We start from the raw sequence: 15,878 nt of genomic DNA on the forward strand, positions 1-15,878 counted from the left end.
TTCTCTAGTCTGTTTTGCAACGAGAAAAAAAATTCCACTTAACACCACAATAAGCCCGTGATAGGATACCAATTTTACTAGGATCTACTAGTAATGTGGTGGTAAGATTAAACAAATGTGTAGCTACGCCAGAGGTAATGCCTCATTACCATTATTCCTTCCCCGTCTTTTACATGTGCTGGGCTCCAAAGCCACTGAAGTGTTTTGCTAGCACAATTATCACTTCTCATTTTTATTTCTACTTGCCATTATGTGGACAAATGGGCAGGAAGCTCAACCCCTCCCCAGAAAAGCCTAGTTCCCATTTGACTTCTAGATAAATTGTTGTACGTCCACACCTGCAGCAGACAAAGTCCCAGTGACCACGCTGGCCATCAGGGCTTCCCCACCTCTCCTCCAACGTCCAGCGACGGGAGGTGCCAATTACAAAATGATTTGGATTCCGGGAGGAAAAAGGACAAACCCCGACTCAGAAAGGAAGGCGCCATGTCAGTGCGGAAGGGATGTTCTCACCTCTTTGCTCATGGCTTCAGACTGCGGAAACCAGGAGGGGTGATCTGCTCAGGAGAGACAGAGACATTCACAGCCTGAATTGTGAATACAACCAGCTGGGGGTCAGGATAGGGATGGATCATGGACAATTCGACACTTCTCTCAGCCACATAGGTGTTTCTTTCCCTTTGCAAATCTGGGCACAAAAACTGAGCAGTGGGTCTCAGTCCACCCCACAATAAAGCAAATAAATTTTTCATACTGAATTCTATATATGCATGTGTTGTTCTCCCCTGAAAATAAATTCTTATATGGAAAGACCAGGAAAGATATCTCCAAAACCCAGATGCAGCGTGAGGGGTGCAGAAAGGGCAGTGTTCCCTAGCTGGCAGTCGCCATTTCAGTGCTAATGAAACCGTCCTGCTTCAACACCAACCACTGCCACCACTTCCGAGCATTGCAACACATATTCACAGCAGGAAAAAACAGGCTCAATAACTCAGTCCATATAATGCTGAGGTGCACAGTACTGTGAATGAGAAGGGACTGATCTCCCTCCAAAAAAACCCTAAGCTGCCATTAAAAATCAGAATGCAAAGCTCTTAGCTTACACAAAAATCAAAACACAAAAACCACCAAAGATTTGGGAAGTTCAAATCCATAGCGGGGATGTTGGCGGATCACAGCTTCTTACAAATACAGGATGCTTTCAAATGATGAAATATGGAGAATGAATATTTCCTCTTCTATTAATTGCAACACAAGCTGAAAGTGTCACCAACTTTAGTTAAAACCCACCTTTCCATTGCATTAAACATTTCTGTTACGTTACTTAATCAGCAGGGAGGGCAAAATCATGTGCAGATACTCTCTGTTATAAGAAGGAATTAGCAATTCCTTTTAAAGCTCTCAATTTTATGTTTTTTTTAAAGGAGGAGTCAGGGAGCAGGCAAGTTCTTATATCGTTCCATAAAGTAATCTAGAAGTTACTGAAAACTCTGGTAGGAGCCACTTCCTCAGAAGTAACATTTCCAGGGTAAAAAAAACTGGCTTATGTGAAAGTTCTCCTTACTCTTCAGTCTCTTCTCTTTTTTTTCTCTTTAAACTCTGATATGTGGCTTGGAAGAGTGGAAGTCAATTCATTCTGCCACATTTCTTCACTTTTGCTACATTTATTACACTTCTCAAATGAGATAATTTTGGACTATCTTTGGGGGAGGAGAAACAGGGGAAATGGAAGGTGAAAACCAAAGAGCAAAACATGGACCTTAACTATTCTTTTTGGATCAGCCCTGTTTTGGTTGGAAATGGAGAGTAATTCTGTGTTTGCTCTGCATTTACTAATTCTCTGCAAACCTTCAATGGGCTTCTTAACCCCATTTGTAGGTATGGATTTTGGCATGTTAGAGTTGAAATCTTATTTACATCAAAGGAGTAGGAGTTACTCACTTCCAAAAATCCCGTTTGGTGCCTGTGGTGTTACTATGGCTGATGGTGGAACAATAGATTAGATACCTTCTTGGGATCTCTTCTTATGCCTATAACTTAGACACCTAAATGCTTCTGGGAAACATGTCCCTAAACCGCAATGGATACAAGAACTAGGCACTATTCCTAACTTAAAAATGTGTAAAAACCAAAGAAAGAGGAGCACACACCAAATGGGTTACTTTACTAGGAATTACATTCCCTGCACATACACCTTTACAACACAGAATTCACTTACCGGGGAGGGAGGGAGCAGCAGAAAGTGTCTGACATTGTAGGCTGCAGGTCTAACCTGCTTTTGGGCTGCTGCTCTGCTGGCTCGCTTGTTCAGGGGGACAGCTAGATGAGGCAGGACAGAGTTTCCAACAAGCTGTCTCTGGAGGCCAAAATCCTGGGGTGCTGGCTGCTCCACCATCACAAGTTAACAGCTTGTTGTGGTCACACTTCTTCACCATAAATGACACGCTGAGGGTGAGCCTGCACTGGCTGCTATGGCATACCTACCTACTGCATGTGAGGCAAAGTTTTTTCCGGAGAGACCATCTTTTGAGGCTTCAAGAAACCTCACATAGTGAGCTCAGTGAGAAAGGTTCGGGGACAAATCTCTGTCCTGCTGCAATGAGTGGTGTTTGCTCCCGGTTTTAGGACTACAGCTCCGAAAAGGAGCTCCCTCCATCCCCTGCTCTTTACCATAAAGGGCTTGTTCTACACTGGGGAAACCTGTGATGGCACGGCCACGCTGTAAATCCTTCCCTGCAAATCTCTAATGTGGGGATGCAGCCACAGTGACACTGTGTTTGCATATTTTGCTGTGGGACAGAGCCTGGGGAGCTCGCACCTGAGGGGAGAGCATCACTGCAGGTCCTCTGCAGCCAGAAACCGTCTCCTCCCAGGGAGGCACCATAGCGGGAGTTGAAATTACAGAAATGTGAGGAGAGGCTGCATAAAAACAAAACAGCAGCTTGTTCCGAAATGGCGCCTCTGTAGAGGCAGGTGGTCCCTATACTGCACCTCAGTCCAGCGGTTAAGCTTTTCACTCAGGGTGCAGTCCTGCAGAGCACTCGGGTTGAACAAGAACTTGCTCAAGGGAAAAAGCAAGTCTATAACAAAGAGCAAGCAAGAAGTAATACGGAATAGAGGGATGGCTGGTGTTGGGAGGTCCATCCAACCTCTGCATGGTCCATCCATCCATGCAGAGTCATTCCCTTAAAATAACCTGAGGTTTAGCGAGCTGCAGTTACAGAGGCCCTCCCCAGCTCAAAATATGCCCCCCTTCCAGCCAGAGCCCTGTATTTCTGAGTTGTGCTGCAGCCACGGCTCAGATCCTGCTAGATAATTTTAACTCTCGAGCTAGAATAGGGCTTATCTCTGAGGCACATCTCTTCTGCTCAGATAAAGACAACTTCCTCTAACTGCAGATTAGATCAGCAGGCTCAGTATCTGTACCTAAAAGCCACACAGCTAAACACACTGCATCTCTCCAGTTCAAACAACGCTCGCCACTTTCTCAACGCTGAAGAAACAAAACTTGCACAGCTCCCAGGCTCTCCCTGGCTTTTGCACTGATGTTCCCCTCTGAAAACACAGCAGTACACAGCAGGCGCTCATGAAATCGGCCACAGCTCCACAAGCTACACAGCTCTGGAGAAAGAAGGGAAAAAAAACACTGCTTCACCACCCACTGCAACGTCATGTTGCCACACAGTGGCAACAGAAGACATACTTCTACCAAACAGGCCAGGAGCGGAAAAACTCCTCGCAAAACTAAATAGAAATCACTGGAAAAGTACAACTCTCTTTTAGGATCAATTCTGTTCTCACAGATTTGATTTTATCATGTGCTCCAGTTGCATCAGAGGACAAATTTTTACATGCCTGCTTACACAGTGACTCTGCCCCAGCTTTGCATGGGCTGACTTAACTGCGCTAGTAGAACACAGCCTATGCTGGGACTGCGGCAGCTCTCCTTTCCAGACTGGCTCACCATCCCTTCGAGAAACTACTTGCAAGTTTGTTTTGAAAATGTGCACCCTCCATTACTTGCAGCAAGCATTTTTAAATTTGATAAGGGAATTTGCCTTCAGTAAGAGGGCTGTTTTCCACTGGCCTTGTGAAAATTCGTGCACGTTTTGCTAAGTTCTAAGTTATTACCGTGAGCAGAGCTTGTCTCTGGCAGTGTGGCTAATTTCTCAGCTTCACAACGGCCCTGTATACCTGGGTCTTCCGCACCTCACTCTAGCACACTGTTTCACACTATGCACATGCAAAACATACCTTTGAACGGTATATACCGTATATCCCATACAGCATATGTAAGGGCATTCAGGAAATTTGTCACATGCCTTCTCCCACTAAACCACCCCCATCCTCCTCTATACAAATTCCCAGAAGAGTTTTGCATACAAAAGGAAAATAATCCTGACAAAAATAACTCCTGCATTCTCCTTAAAAACAGGTATGTCATACTGGCAGGGTCTCAGAGCATGCAATACCAGTCCATACTGGGGACTGGTACTTTGGGGCTAGAAACAGGGTCTTTGGACCAAACAAGAGGGGAGATTCCCAACTTCCCTATTTTTAAAAGTTCCTAAAATATTTTAGTTACAAGTTTTTCAATTCCTTCAGAAGCCTCCTCAGTTGGACTTTCAAGCCCTGTTGCATCGTGAAGGGTTAAAGACAATTCTTAAGGCTCCCCAAACCATCTTGAAACAAATTTTCTCTCTGCGCTCAGAGCCAGTAGGGCTACATCAGGCGAGACAGCAATTATCAGCAATTATTTACAAAGGCTCATCAGCTCCTACAGACTTTCATACCTTTGAGCAACAGACATGTCCATCTGAAACCTGAGCAAGTAAAACACATTACACATCCCTCCAGGTTACTTTAGTTCTCTGAATGATTGCATGTCCATGTGCACACATGCTACATGTGCATTTTATTACTCATACGCAACACATTGCCTTCATAGCCACTGAACTCCTACAGGAGGAGCGTGCAAAGATGTTTAGCTCTGGCAGCCTTTTTCCTCAGCCCCTTTCCCTGCCCTGCCGAAGTGCCGGGGCAGCTGCAAGCTGGACCTGTCTCAAGCAACAGGACCGATTTGGCAAGCTGGGGTGGGGCACTTCCCCTTCTGGCTTTTCTCCCTTCTCCCCTTCATCTGCAGCCTTTCCACACTTTTACTCTGCCTCCACCCAGCTACGTATGAGTTGCAGCAGACTGATGTAATGGCAAGCTGTTGTGGTTGGCCTAGTGGCCCCTCGGCAATGCTTGTGTCCGTGGTCTCAAATGGTTGAGCTCCTTTTAAGGAAATAAAGCACTGAAGCAGCTCAGAGTGAGGACACTTGCCTGCACCAGTAACTAGCTACTCGTGCAGGTTACCACCTCTGAATGCCCATGGCCAGGAGGGAAGACCCCAGGGTGTGAAGGCAATCCCAGGTTCCCGGTGATGCCGGGCACTGAGGCTCTGCAGCTACACAGGCTTCTGCTTCAATGACAGGGTTGTGGGAGGGAGGTAACATCAGTCACTTGACATTTCCCACTGGACGAGAAAAATGTCAAAAAGCTCTTTCCTTTTAACGTCTCTTCCCATACTAGTGTCCTTTATTTTAAACAAATAGAGAGTATCTAACTTCATATAAATCTCATCTGTCTTCTGTTGATGTCTAGGATCACCTTGACTTGTTACTTTGGACATGTTCTCTCAGTTGTCCAACAGTTTCAATCCAATTTTGTGAGAAGAGTTCTCCCCACCTCTTCCTCTCAGAAAGAAGAATATCTGTACGCATTATATATTCCAGGTCCAGACTAATCTGCGACTATGGCGGCGATCACTTTTTTCAGTGAGAAACACTTGACTTCTGTGTTGGAAGTCTAAATGGTCATCTTCAGCATCAGACAGCTGCCTGTGCAGAAATGGTGAGCCCACAGCCTCTTTCTGAGGCCAGTAACACTGTGAGATGGCTTTTTGTGTTTTACCCATCGATGGCCAGCTACGATATGGGCAGTTACGGATAAAGGAAGGTACTGCTTGACTTTCTAGGCAAATGCTACCACTGCAGCAAATGGCTTTTTCTGCATGAAGTAGGGTCTGACCTACAGCTCACTGAATCTTTAGCTTCCCACACATGGCTTGAATTAGGATACAGTCCCAGGGCAGAAACAGCCCTAAATTGCAACCGTCTACCACGTACAGGATGTTCAGTACTGATTATCCACAAAAGGTGCACACAACATTTAACTCAAAACTGGAACAGAGTCAGTAAGAGTCAGCAGAAGATATTTCACATCAGCTCCTATGTTACAGGTTAGCATGGGAAATAGGGCTGCCCATCCAAAATAGGCTGCAAAGCACTAATTCTTAATGGAATGGAATTTCAGTGGGATGTGTATTTCTAAATAACTTAGATCAAAATTTCAAAAGGATATTTAGGAGAGATGGTAAAACAGAGTCTCTAGTGCCTTAAAGAGCTGTGAAAATCTAGCTCTTTGATTGTCTGAAAACGTTCCCTGTGTTTCTAGGAAAACTAAATGTAGAGCAGGGGGGCGAGCAGAGTAAAAAAATAAAATAATAAAAAAGTTATAGGTGCCAGATCAGCCTGAGAAGGAAATTTGGGGTGGAGAAGAGGACAAGGAAGGAAGAAGGTCTAGTGGACAGAGCAGCAGAAATGAAGTTTGCAGGAGGATGCTGCTCAACACATAGTGGCATTCTGGGAGTTACAACATTAAAAACATAGCAAGCTCATCAAAGAAATGAAAAGACATAGCAGTGACCAGAACACGTCTTTTAATATGTTTCTGCTTTGCTGTGCTGCTTGGGGTTATTACTACAAACTGTTGATGCCTTTACTTCCACAAATGACCTTTTCACACCCACTTATTATTTTTGCACTGGTCAGAAGCGAGCCATATCTTGGGTGTCTCTCTCTGGGGACACAAGTCAAAGCATACATTTCATGAACCTCTGGACACCCCCCTTATGAAATTTGCACCCTCTCTAGCCATTTTAACTGAGACACTCAAAATCTGAAGGCACCCAATAAGATCTGGCAAGTGAATTGCGTACTTTAGCTACTGAAGTCTACTACACCTTCATTCTCAGAGCGGGAGAGAGGTTTCAAATGGTTCTCTCTATCAGGTTTATAGCACCACATTCAAGTCTCAGTCTAAGGTTGGAAGAAGCAAGAAAGGAGATTTTTGAAAACACGCAGAGGAGCTAGAGCCTATCTTTCTTTTCTAAAAATAGCTTATTTCCCCTAATCTTTGACGTTTAAAATGCTAAATTGATGAAAATGGTAATTAAACTTTTGACTCCAGGGTTAAAGGTTTCATGAAGTGTTACTACAAACCTGAAATGGTCATTTGAACATTTCTATCTCACAGGCTGATTAAAATTAGAAACAGATTTCTCACCTAATTTTCGTAAGATGAGGTAAATACTTACTCTTTTCATTTAACAAACCTGCAATTTCCATTGTTACCTCTATAACACTACATGTACAAAAAAGTCCTCCAGAGCCTAGTGGCCATCTTCCATAAACGTCTGACTCAAATTACCCTTCCTCAGTGCATGCCGTATGGACAGCTGATCTCTCAGGGCGTTACAGATTAAGTGGAATGCACTATAAATCATATTGAAATACAGCAACGTGCACAGGGGATTCCCTTTTGACGAAGGAAGCAGATGGGACATTAGTAAAGTCATATAGAGAAAAATTGTTGCCTGGTCGTATCTGCTCGTGTGCATTACCTGTCAGTTATCATAGGCCACAGTCTATCTCCCAGCTACGAGATATATATAATATCAGTGGGGCGTTACAATACTATCCCGCCTATCTATTGTTCTTCAAACTACTTTTTCAGATCATCCTTTTCTACCTAAGTTTGGTCATAAATAGAGGTGAGAAACAGATCTTGGGACTTAGAGATGACAGCGTTGCACTGAACACCAACGCTGTATACGCTGCCATGCCACTGCCTACATAGAAAGACAGTCCCCTTCATCCCCAATACTTCTATGGCATCATATAGGCCAAACACCACTCCTAGGGCACATATTTTCTTTTGATGATGATCCAGAATGTGCATAGCAATCATACAGCTCCTGGTATGTTTGGGGCATGAGTTCAGACCCTTTTTGTAAAAAAGGAGAATTAATTTTTTCAGTACGCCATTTTCAAAAAGTTATTTTAGGGCTAGAAAAAGGAGTAGTTAGAAGAGGTAAGAGTGTATGCAGCTTTACAGAAAAGACAAACATTGCAAGCGCTGGAGTTGATACCTATAGTTAAGATCATCCATAAAACAGAGTACTGTGAATTGTCTTTGTTTCTGTTCACTATGGTAAATGTCTCACTACAAAATGTGACCCTTCAAAACCAAAGAGCTATGGGTAGAGAAAGTGGCTGTAGAAAAAATGTTGAAGTCAGCACATGGAAAATCTAATTTATTGCTGAGTGCACAAAGTAAAACTAATGAGAACAACAGATGGAACTTATATTTAGGACACCAAAGATAACATTTTCTCCTTCATTTATTACAGTAACTTTTAATATGTGTTTATATTGATATATAATTGAACTATTGGGAGAATTGTTACATCATCAGCAAATGTAAATTTCGTCTTTGCTGGTTCTGTATGATATTTGTGAGGTGAAATAAATTCAATGCAATCAAAAATTCTGTGAGTTTGTTTGGGTTTGAACAAGGGATTATTTTTAATTATTATTATTTTTTAAATCAAGACTTAAATATTTTGTAGGGTTTAGTTATTGTGGGAGAAAGGAGGCGTAACTCATTTTACTGAGTTGATACACAAGCAGCAGAGGCAAGATTTTGTCCAAAGAGCTTTGGACTGAGAAACAAAGCACTAGATAAGTGATCAGATTATTAAAAAACATTTTAAAAAATTAATTTGTTCATAAGGTATGTCAATATGCATGTAGGAGCTGAACTTTACGCTCACATTTTTGGTAAGAGGGGATCAAGCGGTAAATAAAGTGAAGATGCATAAGATGCTGCATTCTCTACTAGCTAGTGCTGGAGTTTGGGAGTAGGCTCTATTCCTAATGCTGACGCCATCCTGCTGTATTACCTTGACTTGGTTATTTTGCCTTCTGTGCCTCCCTTTCCACCTACCATCCTTTACTGAACTTCCTTAGACAACAAACATTTAAAGGCACTTGCAATCTTTGTGTAAACAGTCTTCCACCCTGAACCTCATTCTTACAATAGGAATGTAAAAATGATGAGCAATACTTTTACTTGTGGATAAACAAACATATTTTGATAGTCATTCCTCTCCTGAAATATTTTTATCATATAGGGCATTGATCACAGCATTCTGGGAGTCACTGTGCTTTTTTTTTTGCTTTTTTTTTGCTTTTTTTTCCCTACTAGTAAAGAAGCATTGTGCTCAAGTAATATTGTCTAGTCTTTTTTAGTGGACTACATGTGAGCTGATGCATGCAGTAGTCAGCAGCATTGCTAGTCCTTGGTGTGGAGTCTGGGATCCCTAAGAAGAATCAGCATTTTGCAAAATCATCTGTGGACAATAATTTATTTTAATGCAACAGACTTTATCAGTTGTGGACTTTTACCTGGAAGAACAAAATTCAAGTGTTTTCTAAAGTTCTCCCAGTTAAAAAAGTCAAGGGTAGATGAAGATCAGATATTGGAATCTGAAACATATGAATACTATGTGTGTTCTAATATGGCATTTCTGGAGAAATCTGAATAGCAGATAACATTCAAGATAGCATTCAAATTAATAATAAAAATAATGATAAAAATACCTGAGAGTTTACTGAACTTTTATCAAATCTGAGTTTAGATAATTTTGACCTGGAACCACGTATTTAATTCTATTTCCTACGCAGAATGAAAACCATCTTTTCTGGGGAGAATTTCATGCAATCAGTCATGCTTTAGAGAGAAGATAAATAGTAGGATCTTTATAACTTCTCTGTGGATGAAAAGGCTTGCTGTCCTTCAAAATGCCTTTCCCAAAGAGAAGGTTGCACAAAAAAAACTAAGCACCTGAGTAATCCTGGGCTGAACAAGATGGAAAGGCACAGGACCTGCTTGTATACCAGCTTGCTATATAGTACTTTAACCTTATTGGCATATTATATTATGTATTAATATTTCTTATCAGAGTGGACTAGTCATCTTACCCAAGACTCTCTCATTCTTAGCACTCTGTTGTCCTCCGGTACTAGTTGAAAGGTCCTCTGGTACAGGCATAGGTTCATCTCCATCATCTGGGACATCACTAATTGGAGGACTTTCCTTTCCTGGTAGTGAAGGAAGTAGCATCAGTGAGTCATTAGAGTAGCCTCATTTTCAAATAATACCGTAAGAGGAACAACAAACCAAATAAAACTTAACAAAAAATCTAAACACTACTAAAAGCATGACATTTTCAGGACCAAAACCTGCTGTCCTGCAGAGAAAGCTTCTTTTGAATACAGGGGAATTATATTTGTGAAAAGAATGCATGGCCAATGTCTCTTCCAAATTTACTGGTTTGGATACACAGTTATCAGTCTTATCCTTCTGGATATTTGTAACACACACGGATATTTTTCAGCTGCTATGTTCAGAAGATCCAGTTTAGCCAATGTAGACTGACAGATTACAAAGGTTATCAAATGGTCCTCTTTTCTAAAAACTCTTCTTGCTTCCACAAATGCTCCTTGAGAGCACATCCAGATTTGCTTCAATGACATAGTGAAGTCTAACACACAAGTATTCTGGGGCTCTAACAGAACTACCCAAAAAATAAAATTTTATGTCCAACTAAAAATTCAACTACATCTTCAGCAAGCTTCACTAATACCCACAGATCAAGCTTTGGCTGGTCCTTGTGCCTACAGGTAATTAAGTGCCTGTAGCTCCTGGGACTTCCTAAAACATGGACAATTAGCAGAGGTCAGTCAAAACACGACTTCAAGGGTTTTATGGTCTCTTACTTGTAAAGAGGAAACAAACCCCAGTATCTTGTGTACACAAGGTTTTGCAGAAGAAAACAGCCTGGTGCTTTAGTGTGTTATAAGTATTATGGAACTCTTTTAGTGTCGAATGCAATACAATAAGGAAAATAACTCTTGCTAAGTATTGCACTTCCAGAAATGGTGAGGTTTCTTGGTTTAGCTCTCAGTCACAGCATACATGTTCTGCCCACAGTACTATCCCTGTCTTGCAGAACTTCTTTTAAAATGACTTCACACATCTGTAACAGAAGCATGCCTTGGAAACAACTGCCAAAAGAATTATCTAAGTGATTAGTTTCATCAACTACTACTAAAAGGCTGGTCTTTGCATTAATAGCAAAGAATGGAACAGACCCAGAGCAGGATTTGAACTCAGTAGTGTTCACATAAGACCTTTGTCTCCAAAATGGAGATGTTACCATTTTACACTGATGCACTCTATTAGACATCTCGTGGCAATCAGCACACCAGAAAGGGCAGTAATTTCATGGCACAAAGGCCTAGCAAATTAATGTTTTTTTTCTAATGAGAATTCCCTCATTAACACACAAGCATTAATTAATTCTGAAATCACTTCTCAGAAAAGGAAAAATTAAAACGAATGTAGCTTACTTAACTGACAACAGTCTGGTGATGCCAGTTATGGATTTGACCTGAAAGAAGAAAACGGTTTCCTCCCAACCTCCTGGATGGAGCAAAGCATCGTGCTTTCTGATCTATACTGATCATGACGGGGGGGAAATGACAGGTAGGTTTAAGTCATCTTCCAAATTAGCTGGTTTGGGTTGTTTGCACAAATCTAGGTTTCAATGAACGAAATGAGTGGGTGACTGCATTTCTTAATGATGCGTCTATCAGACTGTGGAATAATCTCTGAGCAGGAGTGGTGGGAGCGGCATCAGGTGAACCATCTAAATCTGCAGCCAGATGACTCGAGGGTAACAAAGGCACAGTCCTGCACTGGCAGAGGGACCGACTAGATGATTTCATAAGGTCCCTCCTATCTCCAGCTTCTGTGGGGTGTTCTTAAATGGGTAAAATCACACCCACTGGATGCGAGTACAAGAGCGAAGGTGGATTGCGTAAATGGAAACAAAGGACTATGAATTTTACAGCAGAGGAAAGTAAAAGCAGGAAGTAAGTTCATTAAAACAGTTTTTGCCATTCATTGTTTAGCTCCTTATTTAGTTATTCCTTTAGTTTTCTGCACTATATTTACGGGATGTAAGGAACTTAAAGAACTGCCAGCAACTTTCCAATGCAAGTCCCATTCTGCTAAGATGAGGTATCTCTTACGGACAGGATGAATGGATGAGGAGAGACAGCTGAAATATTTCAGCTTTTTCAACACTGCCCCCCAACAAAACAAAAACAAAAAACCCAGAAGTTTAATCAGAGGGCAAGAGGCAGTCTGGTCAGAATCAGCTCTCTTGACACTACATGTATGTTAACGAAATTTGTTAAAAAGTAATGGCAATCAAAAGCCACCTGCATCTTCCAAGGTTCAAATTGTGCTCCCAATTACAACAATGGAAGCTGATGCTTTGACTTAGTCTAGATTCAGAAGAGCGCTTACCCTAAAAACCTGAAGGCTTTTTTGGCCACAAACCAATATAAACACATAATATCAGACCTATGAGATAACAGATAGCAAACAAAATCCAAACTTTTTTAGTGTGTAATTAGGCATCCTACAATAAGCAGGCTACGTAGGAAGCTTTGAAGATAAGTCAAAGCAGTCTTGGAATAGAAACCTGTTAGTAGATCAGTACTTTCGCAGTTTATGGTGAACTGTTTGGTTCACTAAACAGATATCAATCTTCTACTTGCTAAATTAATAGCCGTTTGCCCAGGTGGCGTGAATCAGACTAGCCTCATGGACTTGGTGGGGCAGAAGCCAGAGATCTGGTACGCTTCCCTCTTTGCAGGAGACTGCAGTTAAGAAAACTTAGTAAACTTGACTTTAATGACTCATTTCGTATAATTTGATTTCTTCCTGTTACACATGATCGAGAAATCCCTGCATGCAAAAAGGCAGGGTAAAAATAGTGGATTTAAAATAGATATATTTGTTGAGCTCTGCGTCTTGGATTCTAGAGCATGATATTTCTATTTCATGCCTTAACTACATCTAAATTGTTACACCATGGTAAGTTCACTACTGCATGGTAATCTTACAGATATGCAATCTCACTAACATCCTTTTGCCAATGAATTTAGAAATGGAAAGGGGGTGGGGGAAAGGAGGGAACAGTTTCCCATTTAATTTCTAACAGGCATGTCCAGAACAATAACTGGTCAAAGGGATGGAGCTAAAAAAAAAAAACACCTAGTGGCAAGTACTGGGGTAAATTATTAAAATGTCACACAACAGAGCAAAGTACCATAGATTTATTCCATTCCCATTTTATATTTTTGCTTCATGAAATGAAGCATAAACAATGCAATCTATTCTTGGGGCAGGGGGGTGTCTTCTTTTTTTTTATAATTTTTATGAAGAGCCACCTGACATATCAAACAAAAAAGACAAGGGAGATGTAGAGTTGAAGTTCTGTTTCTCACACTGCCCCTGATTCATGGTGCACTTGGTTAAGTCATAAATGGAGATAACTTCAACTGCAGGCTCTATCATACGGTCCCCCAATTCATCCCAAAGCTCTGAAAGATGGTCTCAGATGTCCGAACACTGCCATTTCTGTATGAAAATTGTCAGAGATGTGCCTAACCTATCAACAGTGCCTGGTAAGATCCTCAACTTCTCTCTACTTGAGTTTCCTCATCTCTGCCCTAGCAATATATAGTTAAAGGCATAAGGAAAGGGAGGAAGGGAACAAAGTGCCCAGCCCAGTAAGGTTTTATGCATCCTTTATTCCTACCAAAGACTGTAGCCTGGTGTTTCTTTAACATCTCCATTCAGTTCTGAGAGCAATTCAGTTCATGCCAGGATGGCGCTGCTGGAGCTACGACTTTTAAAAAGAAAGCCAGGGTAGAATTTCTTACAGAAATCTCATTCTCTATCCTTTCACAAACTAACATTGGGTGTATTTAATACCTAAGGGTTGTTTCCTATGGAAACGCTAGAATCACTGGAGAAGTTATGCAAGAAGAGCAACATACACATTTTTCTGGATGAGAGTCACAACCCCAATTCACATCTCCTCTTCACTAGTGGAACCTCAAACGTCCAGTTATGAGAAGAGAGCCACTCTGGGACAGGAACTAGGCTCTCAGGTGGGAGATACCAGCCCAGGATACACTCCTTCCACCTTCCCAGGACCTAGCAAGAACATCAAATGCAAAACTCTTCTTCCTGCTTTTGCAGAGTGCGGCACAGCCTGCTCGGTGCTAGGGGGATCTTTTTATGTTAGGTGTGGAAACATTTGTACTGTTTTTTCACCTTCCTTAACTGTTAGGCCCTAGAACTGAGAAAAAAAAGAAAAATAAAAAAGGCAGGAAAAATACTGCTTGTTAAGTGAGATATTATCTGTGTTTTCTGACTGTCTTGTACGGATGCCGGATACCGTTTGGTTAAATGTATGTCAGCTCTCTCCTCATTTCAGAACTGCAACTGCTTGCCTCATGAAATATCACTTTCAGGAGAAAAATAAAAAGTGTGAACTCTGTACTAGTCACACGGTATTTCAGTTCCTCTAGGAGCCAGCCATGCCTGGATTCCCAGAAGTGGGAATGCCTGTGCACAGGCAGGGTTTGGCTCGCTCACACTAGTTTTATACTCTCTTGGCCTGGCTTGCCCCTGCCACACCTGAGTCAGCTACAGCTGCATAAAGCACATGGCTGTAAAACGCTGCTTTTGAGCTGAGAAGACTGTTTCTAGAGACCTATTTTATTTCTGGGTTAAAAAACAAAACAAAAAACCCCAAAGAAACCCCCCAAACTAATTTTATTTTTTATTTTTTTTTTTAAAACACAACCAAGTGTGCTAGTGAACCAAGTCACCTAATTCCATAGGCTCAGAGAGTAAGCTACACCAGACGAGCATTACTCACAGAGCAGGAGAAATAAATAAAAGTGGTTTTCAGCTGACAAGACAATCTCATTCTCCTGAAACTGTGCAACTGTCTAACTGGTTCCCAATATATAGTAAAGCTCCCTCATCATGCAAGGAAGCATCCTAGAAGCATGTAGAACCACAGGAGGAAGAGAAGAGGAGGAAAACTCCTTTCTGGATTTGCCAGCCTATGAGAAAGAAGTAGGTAAGCTCCCTATACCTTCAGATCCTCTACTTTTGAGGTCTAGTAAGAGCTTACAAAGAGCCAATATCTGTGGAACCTAATCTGACAAACTCCTGTTTCCAGAAGGCTGGGTTCACACACAACTCAGATCATAAATGAAAGTAAATTAGCAAGTTCTTTCTTTGACCAGTTGTTCACAAATCCAGCTAACAACCCAATACAACTCACAGCCTCTGCTCAGAGAAAGTACCAGATGCTCAGTGACAGGAACAGCAGGAAGAGTTCAAAGCAATTTTTTTTTTTTTCTGTAATCTGTTTATATATGCCTACTTCTTGTCAGAGGTAAAAATCCTCTTACACTGATATATTCTTTTTTTTATTATTTTTAATAAAACCCTCTCTCATCACAGAAGAGTACTATTCTCATCAGCATGATTTGCTAGAAAAGCTAAAGGGCACAGGAAAGTACTACAGTGGTTCAAATCCTGGAAAACTTTGAGAGCTACAAATTATATACACAGATATACATATATTATGTACATATTTACATATACACAAACATTCAAAATGCCAAAGTTTCTTGCAAATTTCCCCTCTCGAGGGGAGAGGCAGACCATAAGGAAGGCAGTGTGTGACCTCCTAATCCACTCCTTGACTCAAGGCAGCATCTCCCATGCTGCTCCTCCCCATATTAAAAGAAAAAAAAGCAATGCCCTGG

The 15,878-nt window shown here is 41.5% G+C and overlaps 1 protein-coding gene across 11 annotated transcripts in view; it reads right to left on the reverse strand.

The window, feature by feature from the left end:
* Positions 1-15,878, reverse strand: part of IKZF1 (IKAROS family zinc finger 1) — a 68,741-nt gene that overhangs the window by 37,798 nt on the left and 15,065 nt on the right. For all 11 annotated transcript variants that reach the window (XM_076330289.1, XM_076330292.1, XM_076330299.1 and 8 more), the window contains exon 3: positions 10,149-10,268. In XM_076330289.1, coding sequence (XP_076186404.1) covers positions 10,149-10,268 — 120 coding nt within the window. The remainder of the gene's footprint in view (positions 1-10,148; positions 10,269-15,878) is intronic.

Source organism: Aptenodytes patagonicus, chromosome 2 (genome assembly GCF_965638725.1).
Source record: "Aptenodytes patagonicus chromosome 2, bAptPat1.pri.cur, whole genome shotgun sequence".
NCBI classification, from domain to species: domain Eukaryota; kingdom Metazoa; phylum Chordata; class Aves; order Sphenisciformes; family Spheniscidae; genus Aptenodytes; species Aptenodytes patagonicus.